Source organism: Mastacembelus armatus, chromosome 19 (assembly GCF_900324485.2).
Source record: "Mastacembelus armatus chromosome 19, fMasArm1.2, whole genome shotgun sequence".
Classification (NCBI taxonomy): Eukaryota; Metazoa; Chordata; class Actinopteri; order Synbranchiformes; family Mastacembelidae; genus Mastacembelus; species Mastacembelus armatus.
Window position 1 is genome coordinate 1767630 of NC_046651.1, and position 16007 is coordinate 1783636.

Consider the following 16007-nt stretch of genomic DNA (forward strand, 5'->3'; position numbering starts at 1 on the left):
GCCTGAGAAGGAAGGCAACTGAATGATATGAAGCACCTTTGAAGAGACCCTGGTATGCCGGGATACCAGAATGAACATTGTTACTGTATACATGCAGTAAAAATCAGTCACATGGAAGGGACTTGCTAAAAACATCACACTACTGTGAGGATTCAAAGTAACATGCTGGCACATTCCTCATTTAGGCAGATGTGTATACATATTAAAATGTAAATATGCATGTAAAAACATGACTGATTCAATTCTTAATCTTCATTCCTCATTGTGTTAGCTAACCTCACTTAGCTTAGGAATTGAACAACAAACAAGAGAACACTGTCTTGCAGATTGTCACAATTAAGATTACAGCAAAACATGGCTCAAGGGTTCATTTCGACCTCAGAAAGGTCAAGAAAGCCAGTTTAGAAAAGCCTCCTTGTCACATTTTGGCAGAGGTAGTGTTGCACCTTACTGCACAGATGCCCAGCAATGACCAAACAGCTTGTTACTTATGAAACTACGAAGTGTCCGATATTAAATAGTTGAGATATTATGAATAAGGTTTGTAAAATGTATAAATGAACAGTCTGAAATAATTGCAATATGTTATTTCACTATTCTTACAGCAATAATTCCATAATTTTAAAAGGGTAAAATTTTAAGATTTTTATTTTTTCAAAAGTATGTTTTAATTGTATTGAGACATTTTGCCAAATGAGATATTTTCCATAGTATGACTCTCCATGACAGTGGTGTTGACAGCAATAACTGATCCTTCACCTTTCAGCCAACCACACTTCTGCCTCTTATACTGACAACTGCTCCCAGATTTAGCCAGATAGCACCTGATAACTAAATTAACAAGAAGTAATTCAGACAAACCAAAACAGACAAAGTACACACAGCAGTATGCCTTTAAGCCTTTGCTTGGATTATTACACACCATCAAAAGAAGTCGGCGTTGGCACAGTTGGCTAGCTCCTACTGACTGGAGTGACTATAGAGAAGGACGACGTCATTTTGATCATCAGTGTTTTTTTCTTTAATCTGAGAACATTATGAGAAAAAAAAAAACGCTGGTTTTTCACTTTGATTCTGAGTAATAAACCAAGCTCCCACCCTCTACATATTAAACCAAATAAAAGAAAACAAAAATAGTTTCTTTGCCAGTGTACTGTGCTTATTAACATTTAGCAGCAATATATTTGATTAAGTGCTAACAGGAGCTAACTGGCTACGTCTGGTAGCAGCTGTTGAGCTTGCTACAGTTACGTGATTGGCTAAAGACTGAGTGCAGTGAATACACAGCTGTCAGAAAAAGCTGATATGATTTGAAAGTGTTACTGAAAAAAATGATTGTATCAAATAAAAACAGACTTCTGAAAAACATTTTTGAAATCAAATGTCTCATATGTAAAAATACATAGAAAAGGGGAATGATGAGTTTTAAAAGTTTCCTAAAATTATTCACAACTTTTTTTCTTCTATATTTTTTATACAATTTACTTTTACATAGTTTATTTACTTAGCTATTATTAAATTCTGGATGAAACACTTTAGCGTTCCATAGACACATGCTGTTAGGTTAGACAGAGTGAAGGCTGAACTGGTCTAATGATATGCCAATTCACTGACTGATTCAGTGTGTTGGATGATGACCTTTGGGACCTGGAGCATTCCAGAGATGAGAGTGACTATGCACAGAGCAGAAGTGATAGGGAGGAAGCAGAAACCTTTTCAGAAAACATACCTCATGCCTTAAAACCAGACAATAAATAGTTGCCTGTTCTTGGCTCTTTTTCTATTTAAAGGGAATGCTTTGGAGTTTTCCTTTCTTTACTCGTCAGACAAGTGTTAGAATGTTTTAAGCAAACAGACCAAGGAGCTTACATATGAACATTTGGTTCATATTTCCTCCACCTACTGGTTGCAGTGCTGTTGGGCTGAAATATTACTACAGTTTAGTACAGTGTTTGCACGGTGCCTTTCCATGGTTTCCAGAGCAGGCAGACTGTGGCCCAGTGTTGTTGCGACACCAGCCTCCTCATAAGGAAGGCATCAAAATGGAGAGTTCATTCCCAGCTTTGTTTCAAACTGCAGCTTCTGTCTTTTCTGGTAGCGAACTCGCACCCTGAAAATGGAAAGAGGGGACAAACCAGAGCTCATGAGCAGGATTAGCAATTTGCGGCATTTTTCAGCTTCACAACAGATCCCGGCTCTGAAGAAGATGACAGAAAATGAAAGACTGATCTGATCACTAAATAGTCCTCAATAGCCTGGTCCCAGCAATATAAAACTGTGATGGCTTGTTATTCTCTCCCAATGCTTCTTTATGTTGCTCAGAAATATGCTTTCAGTCCAAATCCAAAGTTTGTGGATTTCACACATTTATAATATTCAGATTCTATTTCTTTTTTTTACCACAAATTTGATAAACCCAGAGGAGAAGGTTTGGGATGAACTGGACTGTTTTTTTAGAGTGAAGAAACAGCACCCAACCCGTGATCAGCATACTGTTCGGGAACTGTTCGTAGAGCTCTGGGAAAGCATTTTAGGTGACTGCCTCATGAAGTTCACAGAGAGAATACCAAGAAGTGTGTACAGTTGTTAGCAAAGTGAAAGGAGACTACTTCAATCTAAATCTAAAATTTATAGCATCCTTTTTTTTTGCCTACTACATAATTCCATATGTGCTACTATATAGTTTCTGAATAAGAATGTGTGTACAAAGCTGACTTATAATATTAATTATAGATTTCTCTTATTTCTTGGTGATACTACTACTGTCTTCTTTGCTGTTCTTCGTGTGTGTTGCTTCATACCGTATCTCATGGAGCTTCACTACTTCATTGACCACCACCACTAGCAGCAGGGACAGACAGACAAGCAGCCAGGCAAGCAGAGGTATGTCCCCCAGGTTAAAGGGCACAAAGCTGCCTTGGTTGCGCCACAACTGGTAATCCACTGTGGCCTGAACAACCTGGCTGAGAAGACTGGAGGATGGAGGAGGGAGAGAGGGTTGACAATTTAATACATGATTTTTACATAAAAATGAAGAGCAGTCTGATTTACTGGATATGGTGCTTTCATTAAAATGAATTCTCAAAGCAACATAATCAAAAAAGTCACCTTGCTGAAGTGACCTTTTCACCACTAAATCATTTGATGTAACAGGTGAGTATTAACTGCGTATATATTAGACTTTGAGATTGAGGCCAACCAGTTTAAAGTTTAAAGGACTCAGTTTGGGATTGCAGCAGAGAGTATTTTACAACTGTGGAAAGAATCATGATACTTGAACAAGACAAAATAGAAATTACCTGGATGCAACTCTACAAGTACACTAAAGCCCTACTGCCACATACACTACATTATGAAGGAGAAACTAGTTACTGTGAAGCAAAGACAATTGACCCACCATAGAACAAGTCAACCAGACCATATCTTTACATATTTACATGCTGTAGTGCCATTTGGAGCATTTCAATATGCTATACATCTATATAACCCTTATACCCCCAATTTTAAGGGTATGTACTAACTATATAAACTTTGCTGTAGTTGCTGGAAAGCTACCACTAACCCCTTGCATCAAGTATAAACCCAGCTTTAGTTTATGAATGTGCTTACACCACAGGTACAATGAGACACCACCAGGTATTGCTGAATGGATTCCTTCTCCAAAGAGGCTGAGACCGGTGAACATAGCTGAGGGAAATCACCACTAAAAAATTAAGATGACAAATACAGGAAAGGGGATGACCTAATACTGATAAAAACATGAGAGAGCTTTATATCAGTTCATCCTGCATACTGTATGATAGTACGAGTTCCTACCTGTATGCAAAACAAGGAACACTGCCATGACCTTCTGAGTCAGCAGCAGGCCATTTGACAGCTCACTAAACCAGTGAGGAGCCTCATTTGAAGAGCTGGAGTCATACAGAAAACCAGTCATTTAATTCATCATATATGGTAATCTAAAAGTGATTCACTAAGATTTACAAAGTCTGTCTGAACAAATGGTGAACATCTGACAGTGGGCTAGTTACAGATAATCCTTCTCCTACCTGGCTTTGAGTATATGAAGACAGGTGACAGTGGTGTTGTCAGCTAAAGTGAAGTTGTTGCTTCTGAGGCAGACCTCTTGCAGTGTAAACCCAAAGGCTAACAGGAAGGAACACACCGTCACACCAAACTTCAACAGGAAACAGCCAAGGAAGTAGTTTTGCGTCTGCACAAAGAGGAACACATGATGAGTGCATCACACAAGCCAAAGAGGTGGTGGTGGCATAAGATTCTTCCATATAAAAAGTCCTCTGTACTCAAATTAATCACTTTTATTTGGAGACATAAGGTAAAAAACCTTTCCTAGCAATAGGCAGCAGAAAAGAAAAAAGAAAAATCAGTACACAGAGAAAGCAATGGTAAACAAAGAGCAGGTCATAAAAGTGTAAACTTAAAAAAAAGGAAGCTCCAGTTAATTGAATTTCTGCAGCAGGATACTATGAAGGGCCAAAAGTGCCACAATGAAATAAATACGTCATTAAATAATTATTTAAATGTTTCATTAATTGAAATAAATATATAAATAATGTATTAAATAGATAAATTATTAATTTAAAGTGTTAATTACAATACCAATTTATTATATGCAACAAATGCAAATAACTATTTCACAATTTAATTTTTTTACTGTGTTGTGCAGAAGTGCTTCATGAATTTATTTTATTGGTCGGCTTTACCCATCCAAGTCAGTGGTCGGGCCCTAACACCTGCACAGCAAGTCAAAACAGATCAATCCCAGATAATTGATTGATGCAGAGCTAGTGAAGATACTCTGATACACTATGCATCTTAACGTTAGTTTGGAAGTCACTTTTGGTCCCCAATAGGATACATCATAATAAATCTTCAGGCTTTTGACTTGAGAAGTTACGTCAGCACAGTGCAGTATTTTTGTTTACTTTGTCAGTAGATGTCCCTGTCATAAAGCAGTCTAGAGCCTGGATTTCATCAGTAAGCTCTGAGGATATTCGTTCTGATAGGCTGTCTGGGTGATGGTAGACAAAATGAACAGCAGTCACAACATTGCAACTATGCACAACAGCTTTAGAGAAGTTTTCACCACTGCATCTTTTCCACGCTTCAACAGCTATTTATTTTACTCCATATTACCTTAACAGTGGCTTTGAGGATTAAAAATAGATTGGATAAACACTACATCGTGGTAAAAACAACAAAAAAGAAAGAATAAAAGAGTCAGATTTAGTTTTTTTTGATTAATGGTTTCAAACAGCAGGGTCATTTAATTTATTATTTCTAAAAATTAAAGATGCAGAAACATTAACTAAGACTAAAGATCCAGTGGGTTTGAAATATTTGACTGCTATGGGATCCTACCTTTCTTGGTATGGAATCTAGGTTCTTCCCTGTGGCAACTGTCATGACCGAACTGTCTGGTGGCTTCCCCAGAAGTGACACGCTGTTGACACACCACAAACCAACCATTAGCATTACACTGTGCATAACAGTGAAGTACCATGGTACAAATAGTGTAAAGTGTTTTAATGTTTAATGTGTGTGAGTGTGTGCACCTTAGTAGAGGGCAGCTGAAACAGGACAACCACAGGATGTCAGTAGTGTTCATTGGAGGAGGAAGTTGAGCCAGATAGGCCAAGAACTAGAGACAAACACCAGAGACTCTACATTGGTTTATTTAACATCATCCATCCAAATGTATTCAAATCAACAATTCAGCTTTGCTCTATCGCCATTATGGTATATGGACCTAACTTTTTATTGTCAGTGACTGACAGGTTCAGCCATGTTTAGTGGTCATATTTTCTCAGAATACTGTGTTTGCTTTAATTTTTCAAAACAGTTCTTTTTGCTGATTTCAATGTATGGCTGTACAATGCACTTTTTTTATGCAAGTTTAAAGTCAGTCAATTAGCAGTGATATATGTGGAGAAAAGTTAGCCCAATGCAGCATAAATATCAATTTTTTCTGAGTTTGTGACATTTCGTCGCTCACCTGCATGATGACTAGACTAAGTTGGCACTGAAGCAGGAAAAGGAAGCACTTGCGGATGCCATATGTTGTGTGTCGTGCCTGGAACAAATGCATCCAAAGACAAATAAATGAATAAATATAACACCTTTCTCTGACTTGCTTAATATGTGAGGACATGTTTGCCTAACCTGCTCTATGAGCTTGACCATGCTGACACTCTCGCCTTGGTGGAAGGTGACAGAACAACCCAGACTGTTGAGCTGTCCAGAAAGCCTCAATGGGGACAGACCTTCAGCGTTTCCATTAAATCCTCCTCCAGTGGCATATCCAAACGTTTCCCATGAACACTGAGATGGATATAGAGGCTCCAGAGCGATGCTGTAGAGGAAAGAGAGCCAAAATTCATGTAGAAAAATCACAATTATACATACAATGTCAAGCACTTTGATTGCATAGTTATTATACAATCAAACAGTACTATACTGGTTGTGTTTGTGAAGCCTTTAAAGGACGGAAATTACAAGAAAACGTTTTCTCACATCTAGTAGAGTAGTGAGAGATTTGTCTTCACACCATGCCAATGGAGGAAAATCATGTTTCTTTTTTATTGAAAAGTTTTTAAAGGCAACACCTCTAACAAATTATATAAAACTATGTTGGTGAAAACATAAAGAAGTGTGGGTGGGTGACCATCTACTTGGGAATCTCAGTGTACTTGTGATTATTCACTGACGTGATGCTGCTGTTGTGAGTGATTGGATGAATGTCATTATTTTAATGTGACTTGTTTTGGGGTAGAGGTCGAAAATGGTCTCTGTACTTGTCCTGCTAGACCTTAAAGGGCATATCTTGGTCAAAAATAACTCCAAGGTTTTTCACAGTAGTACTGGAAAAAAACCAACACTACACATCTAAAGTATCTATATTAGATAAGCTATTTCTGAGGTTCTAGATTGAAACCATTTGAAAATGCTGTTCCTTTAATCCCAATCACATGTCTCTGTAATAAGATGCTTTGGTCGATAGTGTGAAATTTAGCATTAATTCAAACATAAAACAAATCTCTAGAACTGCATTCTTTCACCTGCGCAACATTTCCAAAATTAGGAACATCCTGTCTCAAAATGATGCAGAAAAACTAGTCCATGCATTTGTTACCTCAGGGCTAGATTACTGTAACTCATTACTATCTGGATGTCCCAATATCTCCATAAAAAGCCTCCAGTTAATCCAGAATGCTGCAGCCAGAGTCCTGACAGGAACTAGCAAGAGAGATTATATTTCTCCTATATTGGCTTCTTTTCATTTGCTCCCTGTAAAATATAGAATAGAATTTAAAATCCTTCTTCTCACATACAAATCCCTTCATGATCAAGCTCCTTCATACCTTAAAGACCTCATAGTACCATATTATCCCAATAGACCACTTCGCTCTCAGAGTGCAGGCCTACTTGTGGTTCCCAGAGTTTCCAAAAGTAGACTGGGAAGCAGAGCCTTTAGTTATCAAGCTCCTCTCCTGTGGAACCAGCTCTCAGCCTGTGTTCAGGAGGCAGACACTCTCTGTACTTTTAAGGCTAGACTTAAAACCTTCCTTTTCACAAAGCTTATAGTTAGGGCTGGCTTCAGGCAACCCTGAACCATCCCTTAGTTATGCTGCTTTAGGCCTAGACTGCCCGAGGACCATTGGTGCACTGAGCTCCTCGCTCCTCTTCCCTCCCTCTCTGCTCCTCTTCCTATCTACACTCCACACCACTTGCTCATAAGGGATTTCTTGGGTTTTGTTTTAGCTTTTTGTAAAGTGCCTTGAGATGACTGTTGTGATTTGGTGCTATACAAATAAAATAACCTGAATTAAATTAAATTGAAATCTCTAAACCTGGAGAAATAAGGCTAAAATTTTCTGCATAGTTATACAGCAACAGATAACTAAAAAACGTGTTTTTTATAACTTTCTTAACTTCTAAGTGTAAGGAGACATTGCATCTGCATTCCACAAATGTATTCAGGAAGATGAGCAGGAATTTAAATGGAAAAATTTTATTTTTAATAGCTTAAAAGCAGCATCTGTCTGTTGCTCTAATTCTAATTGTGCTAAAAAATAAAAACACTAATCATAACGAGTTCAATTTACAAATTTAAAAATTGCTTACAGACATACTATATTGATGTACATGTACCTGAGGTCACTCTGAAGGAACAGGCGGCTGTTGCGGAAATTGGCAGAGCTTCCTAGACAGCATGTCACCTCCCTGTTTTCCTGCATGATCTTCATCATCTCACACATTGCTGTGAAGACAACACCATTGTAGCTGTTTATTTCTCTAAAGCAAACACTGTGTATATAGGACAGATCATCAGTTCTTTCCTTGATATAAGCCTCAATTGTCATTAGACAAAAAACACTCAAAGAAAGCAGATAAAAGCATGAAACCTCAGCGTGTAAAACACATGAGGAAAACTCACTATCAGGGGTGCAGTCAGTGAAGAGTGGCACCAAAAGAGGCACATTATCAATGTTCTTCAAATGAGGACGAACCTGGTGAATACCACGAGGTAGCTTGGCCTGTCAAAGAGCAGGGACAGAGAAACAAGACCATCAACAGAAAAAAAAAAAAAAAAGAGTTTAAATGGAAGTAATACATGCATTCCTGCTGGTTAAGAAAGCCTGAGACAGAGGAATCAGTCTGTATTCTAAGGTTGAATGAAAAACAAACACTGATATGTATGCCACTGTAAGGAAAATGGATTCATTGGTTTAAAAAAAAAAAAAGTATTGTTACCCTGTTGCAGTCCTCCAGGAAGCTGGGCACATCGCTGTCTGTCGGTTGGAAACTGACTAAATCAGAGTGGACTTCCTCCTCTGGCAGCAGTGGCCCTTCTGCTTCATCCCGAGAATCTGTATCAAGTACAAAGAGAATTGTCTAAAGTTAGAGCTTTTCTGTAAAACCTAGAAAATCAAACATCACACATGACGAATTGCTTTCACATGTGTCCCCTTGTTCTTTCTACTGCTCTTTGCAGGTAGATTCAACAAGCACTAGATAAACTACAAAACTAGAGAAAAGCATTTATGCCCCGAGACCTTAGAGAAATGTTGATAATACATACCCATAGCCAAATTAAATGTGTCATGTCAGGTACACCCCATCAGCAAATGTAGTAAAATTAATAATGCTTTCAGTTCATACAAACCCATGTCTGGTACCTTGGTTCAGATCTTCATGCAGGGAGCCATGATTGGGGCTGGAGGGTGCTCCATCACAGGGACTGTCTCCATTCGGAGTCAGAGAGATGTGACAGTTCCAGCCTGTCTCTAAACCCATCTTCTCTGCAAAAACCTGCCCAGACCCAAAATTAGCCATATAAACACATACTCACATGGCAAAGCATACACATAGACTGTACTAATGTGTAGTATACTGCTGTTGACATTGTGTAGATTTACCACATTACGCTACATAGCAATTTATTCAGTTGTAGCTTCAAAATGTAGTTAGATTTATGAAGCTTTAATGACGTTAATGGTAACATAACTGCTGGTACAGATCATATTACTGCAGCAAAGGTGGCTAGCTATAAGCTCTGAAATCTGCTACGTTTTACAGGTTTGATGGTTCATGGTGTCCATGGTGGGAATATTGTTATTAAGGACAAGGCTGGTAAACTAAATAACATAAATAATTACAGACCTGTTGTACTTTCTTGTATTATTTCCAAAGTGCATAATGAGTACAGAAAAATTCTAAATGTGCATGTCACTTTGTACTTGTCTGTTCTCAGGATGCAGGGTTCATGTCTGTCCCCAGGGTTAATCAGAAGTCAGCAGGGCCTTTGCTTATTGTGCCATCATCACATGGAATAATCTCACTAGTGACCAGACTTACTGACTCTGTTGAGCACATTAAATAGAAACTTAAAACTTGTGTATGCAGATTAGTTTTCAATTAGAAGTTTATACCTTACTTTAGGCCATGTACCATTTTTCTCCTAGTGGGTCAGGCTATTAAACCATTTCAGTTTCTGTTTTTTCTCCTTACGTCCTCATGCCTGCCTTTCTGTGTTTGCTTCTTACTCCTCGAAGTATGTCGGCTGTACTTGGGGTGACTTTTGAGTGTTTCTGTACTCTGTTCTCTTGTGTGTGCTCACCTTGCTGCGGAGCTCATCCTCCATAGAAAAGTAAACAAAGCGGATGCAAGCAGTGACCAGAGAATCGATGAGCCGGACTGTGTCCAGCCTCGCCTGGAACTGAGATGACACCATTCCCATGAAGATCTGCCCACTCAAGGCCTGAACACAGTCCTCACGTTCCAACCCCTCACCTATACCCTCTGACATGACATGGGAAAGAGAACAAAAGTGAAAGAGAAAAGAAAATGAAAATAGTTGTATTATTACTGTAGTAAAATCTTTAACTAACCATCCCTCTGTCACTAACTTGTACCATCTGAACTCCAGCTGTTCCTGCAGGAGTTGTACTTGATGGGGGTTGTGGAAGGCAGCTCCACTCCAGAGAAGAGACAGGGACCAGGGCCCAGCTCTACGCACTTCCCATTCAGTTGGCTGGACAATGATACTTGCATGGGTTTATAGGCAAAAGCTGAGCAGTAACCTGACAGACAGGCACGCTGGTAGAAATCCAGAACCTTCTTTCTATAACTCAGAAGGAAAAGGGAGAAATAAAAATTATGCACATTGTGAATCTTTCATGCTTTGTGTAACTCAAGATTTACAGAGACATGATCGCGATCAGTGTGATGGATATTGTACCTGTCAGAGCCTGATAACGGGTAGATATCTGTTCCATCCCAGAAGTCAGTGCAGGCCTCCAGGATTAGGTCAGCAGAGCCATGTGATAGCATCTGGACATTATCTACAAAAAAGGACGTGAACAAAAATGCCAGAAATAATAAAAAAGCCAGAACAAAAAAGAATCAGAACAAAAACAAATCCCTTTTTTAACATCCTCATCTATTTGGGCAAACAGAAAAGATAATATAAAGACTATTAACTCTGCTAAAACAACCCAAGGCATATTTAAAAATACTTAACTCTTTTCATTCCAACCTTTAACATAAAACAAAACAGACCTGTAGAATGAAATAGGTAGACTGGAACATGGACTCACTGGAGGAAGAATCTCGTACGAACAGAGAGATTAGGTGGGAGATGGGAGGCTGGCGTTTATTGAAGTAATGAAGGCGGCGAGACGTGAATTCCTTGGTTTTCTCTCCAGATGGCAGCTGGTACAGAGCCAAGTGGTTCTCCTGTTTAAATAGCTCCCTTGCACCAGGAGTGAACCCTGACACACACACCATCACATATAAGAATGAGACAACAACGCATGTGCCTGATCTCTGCTCTGCTTACACCAGGGCTGTATGTAGATTATAGCATCCTGCACCACAGATAACAGTGTGACCACTACACTTACTTTGTGAGAAAGAAACATATCACCTAGTGCAACAGTATGACTTATTGTTCATGTGAAGTTTTGCCAGGTGAAATAGCTTTACATTGGGCAGTTGCGGCCCAATGAATAGAGTCGGACTTGTAACCCAGAAGTTGCAGGTTTGTCGGTGGGGGGAGTGAATAGCCAGCGCTCTCTCCACCCTCAATACCACGACTGAGGCTCCAAACCCCTAACTGCTCCCTGGGCGCGGCAGCATTGGCTGCCCACTGCTCCGGGTGTGGGTGTGGGTGTGTGGGTGTGGGTGTGTGTGTGTGCGCGCGTGCACTTTGGATGGGTTAACTGCAGAGCACAAATTCTGAGTATGGCCACAAGTCACTTCACAATTACATCATTAGATGTACAGTATCTCACAGAAGTGAGTACACCCCTCACATCTTTGTAAATAATTTATTATATCTTTTCATGTGACAAAACTGAAGAAATGACACTTTGCTACAATATAAAGTAGTGAGTGTACAGCTTGTTTAACAGTGTAAATTTGCTGTCCCCTCAAAATAACTCAACACACAGCCATTAATGTCTAAACCACTGGCAACAAAAGTGAGTACATCCCTAAGTCTATCTTATGAATGTGTTGAAAGACTAAGGGCCAAACCAGGTCATGTGGTTGCTCTTATGCAACCCTAAAGCATCCCTAAAACACTACAATTACTGACTCACCTATGAGCCTGGAGAGCTCACAGAGCCCCCAGGGAACGTAGACAGGCAGCACAGTGCCATGGCTCTCCTGAAGAGCCAGGTTGGACAAGTGGTCAGAGAACCGGCAGAGCTGCTGGGTGACACTAGCATTGCAGAGGTTCAACATGATGTTGAGGCCCAGCGGCTTGAGGGAGGGCAGGTGGCATTGCCAGGAAAGGTCATCAAACTGAATGCTGGCTGGGTTCTGCTGGTCCTGGGACAGGCTTAGCATCTCCAGGTGGTAGTCACACACAAAGTCCTCTGCCTCAGCCTCTGGACAACCCATAGCAAAGTCCTAGAGACAAACAGGGCAAAAATAAAGGCATCAGTGACAGCTGTGTGTTAAATTCACAACACAGCATTGTACATTTTCAGGTCAAATTTTAACCTGGGCCTGGCCGTCCTCGCCTCCTTCAGTGTCATGGCTGAAGCTCACGTTGGATCCAGAGTGGTGCTTGGTGCGATTGTGTGTGGGCTGACAGGAGTGCTGAAGTCCAGAAGCCCGAAGTGTGTCAGATGAGCGAGCAGTGTCATGTGATGTCTCGCTGGGCTCGAGCCTGTCACTCCGCTGGGCGGAGGATTCTTGTGGTAGGCAGAGCAGAGCCTCTGCCTCCTGGGCCTGTACAACAGACACAGGAGTCGATAGAACAGTGTGCACTAGTAATAGCAATTATTACAGTCAGGCTGCTGATGCATGAGAAACCACACACCTCATCCCTGTCATCATCTGTATCCATTCGGCAGTAGGAGTTCACAGACAGGTCATCTCTGAGATCATCTTGACTGTTATGAGATGGTTCGACCCGTCCACTAAAGAACAGCACAGTCTCTGGACTGGGGTTAGGCCACGACAGGATGCCCTGTTTGTCCACACAACACAGCACCTACACACAGAGACAAGATTTGTAGTAGACTAGTAGACAACTTGCACACAGGACTGTCTTTAGTGTATGGCTTATTCCTATTTGTAAGATAACGCAGTATGTACAGATCCAGACCAAGACTGGATCACTCTCATACTAAAGAAAACATCACTCTTATGTTTGTGACATATTATAATTGTTGGTTGTTATGCTCATATAAAGCCATTTTTTAGCTGTTATTCATGAATATAAAGGCAAAAAATGGCTCACACAATTGTCAGGATTTTTTTTTTTTTTATATCTACAACTTTACTTAACAGGTGGTTTGAATAAACAACCCCTGGCAGGACCATTTATGTATACATATAAAATAAATGGTCTAAGTTGTTAATCCTAATAATACTTACAGTGACAGATCCCAGGGTGTGTAAAAGGCTGGAAGTGTAGCAGAGTGTCTGAGATTCTCCCTTTAAGACGCCAATCAGGTGCCTCCATACACAACGCAGCATTTCCTGTACACATGAACACGCACATACAAAAAACACACATGCATATATAAATTAAGCCAGAGAACTGCTTTCTACCAAATAGTAGAAAGAGGATGGATATGTTTCAATATCTGAATACAAAATATATTTAGTATTAGTAATATGAGAGACTAAATAAAGTGATACAGCAATTCATACTGAAAACTTGAAAAAATAACTTGAAATAATAAGGATAAAGCTAATGGTTTTTGGCTCTGTCTAAAATGGCCCAACAAAATAGATATAAATGTTAATTGGGGCAACATTAAAAAAAAGGAAAAGCGTCTAAACTACAGTGCTGGTGGAGGTAAAGTATAGTGCAAACAGCAGCATTTGTGAGTGATCCAAAACATATCCATGCAGATTTGTGATGGGATCCTTGATGACTGGTCGTGTAGGAAACAAAACTAAAAACAGCTTTCGCAGGGAAAGTGACACAAACATTTTGGTTAGAGTTCCTTTTTTTGCTTCCTCTCTTTATCAGGCAGCATCCAAAATCAACTTCCTGGCTCTTCAGTTGGCAAAAAGAAATACGCAAAATTATGGTGGCCGACAAGAGTAAATGCGCCGCGATTGAACGCTACAAATTCAGAAATTATGCAAAACCAAAAACACACAAACATAAAACAAATGCAACAGAAAAACGCTGCAGTCACCTAAATGAACAAATGCAAAAGAAAATGCTGCAAATAACAAACGTGCTGCAACAGCCAAACGCTGCAAATACAAAAACGCTGAAAATACCAAAAACACATGCAAGAGAGAAATGCTGCATATTCATGGAACGGAAATGCGCCAGGCCTAAGGACTGAATTATTGGTAACCTTCCATTAAAGAAAGAAAAAGCCACAATGGTCATTGAAATAACTCAAGGTTACTTGCGTAACCTGGATTCTTTTATAACAGAGTGAGGTGTTTCACTATGGGAAACACCATGGGTGTCTACGGAAGCTCCAATGGCACCACATCTGTCTGTGACACAGTCGACTGTACCCCGGGGCCCACCCCTCTTACTGACACAGTCAGTCAACTCCTCCTCAAATCATTCTAGAGCGGTTTCTTACTGCATTTGCAAGAAAGGTAGTGTAGGTGAAACACCTCACTCTGTCATCAAAGAACCGGGGTTACACAAGTAACCTCAGGTTCTTTTTCTAACTTCTTTTGGCATTTTACTATGGGAGATACTGCGGTGCCAAACAGTGACTTCACAGGGAGCCAGCAGCCTGCGGTGTCCAATGATGGGACATGGGCTTCCCTTTATGAGGGGTGGCCCACAACACAAGGAGCTGGTCCCCCTCCCTGAAACAAGCTGTCCTGCCCACATATGCATATAGGGCCCAAACAGGGCACAGGCTATTGAGGCTCCGCTCTTCCTCAGAGGAGAAAGGTGGAGGATGGAATACCATAAGCTCCACTGTAGGGCAGCTATAGGGTGGGTCTATCGCCATAGGTACAAACTCTGGATTAAGGCATAAACAAACCTTTGAGAGCCCGGGGGCAAACTACAAACACGAAGGGCGAACAGACGAAGCGTGAAGTTCACTCACACTTTTCAGCTGTCAAGGCAAGAGGCAATCCCATCTTAAACAAAACCCACTTCAAAGCACTTGCCTCTAAAGGCAAGAATGGGTGATGACAGAGTGCCTCTAGGAAAACCGATAGATCTCAAAGTGTAACCACTCGAAGCTTAGAGAGTGTGCCTTTCATAAAATGACACACCAAGGGATGATATCCCACTGACTTGTCAACAAAATCCACATGGCGTAGCCACAAACTACACCTTAGTTGTTAAAAATGCTGAACACTCAAACTAGGTCCTTTAGGAAGCAAAAGATATCAAACACTGGAAAGGAATGACCTGTTTGGCAGCACACCATTCATCAAAAACCCACCACTTGCAGTCGTATAGACGGCGAGTGGATGGGGATCTTGCACTCTGAATGGTATCAATCGCATGTGCTGGCAGACCAGCAGTATTCAGGTTCCATCTTCACAGACCAAGCCCAGAGCACAATGCGGTCTGGATGAGGATGGTAAATCTCTCCGTCCACCTGAGCCAACACACAGGGAGGGGCCACGACCTGCCCCCTAAAATCTGCACTATCTCCGCCATCCAAAGCTTGGACAGCCATCGGGGGGCCATTAGGATAACTGAGAGGTTCTACTCCCTCACCCAAGCCAAGGTGGGTAAAATCAGACTGAGTGGGGGAAACACCTACAGCAGAACATCTGGCCATGGATGAGCCAGAGCGTCCACCCCAAGAGGAGTGTCCTTGTCTTTTAGGGAGAAAAACAGTGGACAACGCATGCTTTCTTGTGAGGCTAGGAAATCTACGTCAGGCCGGCCATATCTCTTCCAGATCTGCTCCATTACCTGTGTATGGAGATTCCACTCTCCATAGATCCGCACCTCTGTTTAGCACCCCTGGCACATGTCGCCCGAAGAGACAAAAACCTGGTGCTGCTCCACAGAA

General features: G+C 40.7%; 1 protein-coding gene across 8 annotated transcripts in view; it reads right to left on the bottom strand.

Annotated features, from left to right (window-relative positions):
* Positions 1-630: 630 nt before the first annotated feature.
* The window catches only part of tmem94 (transmembrane protein 94), a 36043-nt gene continuing 20666 nt past the window's right edge, over positions 631-16007 (bottom strand). For 3 of the 8 annotated variants that reach the window (XM_026315360.1, XM_026315362.1, XM_026315363.1), the window contains 21 exons: positions 13414-13518; positions 12854-13027; positions 12532-12762; positions 12126-12438; positions 11121-11294; positions 10763-10865; positions 10431-10645; positions 10142-10323; positions 9201-9333; positions 8776-8891; positions 8459-8558; positions 8173-8281; positions 6184-6373; positions 6017-6094; positions 5577-5662; positions 5383-5464; positions 4050-4213; positions 3817-3911; positions 3610-3703; positions 2802-2972; positions 631-2110 (listed from right to left, as the gene is read on the bottom strand). In XM_026315360.1, coding sequence (XP_026171145.1) covers positions 2038-2110; positions 2802-2972; positions 3610-3703; positions 3817-3911; positions 4050-4213; positions 5383-5464; positions 5577-5662; positions 6017-6094; positions 6184-6373; positions 8173-8281; positions 8459-8558; positions 8776-8891; positions 9201-9333; positions 10142-10323; positions 10431-10645; positions 10763-10865; positions 11121-11294; positions 12126-12438; positions 12532-12762; positions 12854-13027; positions 13414-13518 — 2988 coding nt within the window. In that variant the 3' untranslated portion in view covers positions 631-2037. Of the gene's footprint in view, positions 2111-2801; positions 2973-3609; positions 3704-3816; positions 3912-4049; positions 4214-4854; positions 5033-5382; positions 5465-5576; positions 5685-6016; positions 6374-8172; positions 8282-8458; positions 8559-8775; positions 8892-9200; positions 9334-10141; positions 10324-10430; positions 10646-10762; positions 10866-11120; positions 11295-12125; positions 12439-12531; positions 12763-12853; positions 13028-13413; positions 13519-16007 lie in introns of those variants that run through there. The other 5 variants (XM_026315361.1, XM_026315366.1, XR_003296163.1 and 2 more) reach the window with 4 other exon arrangements.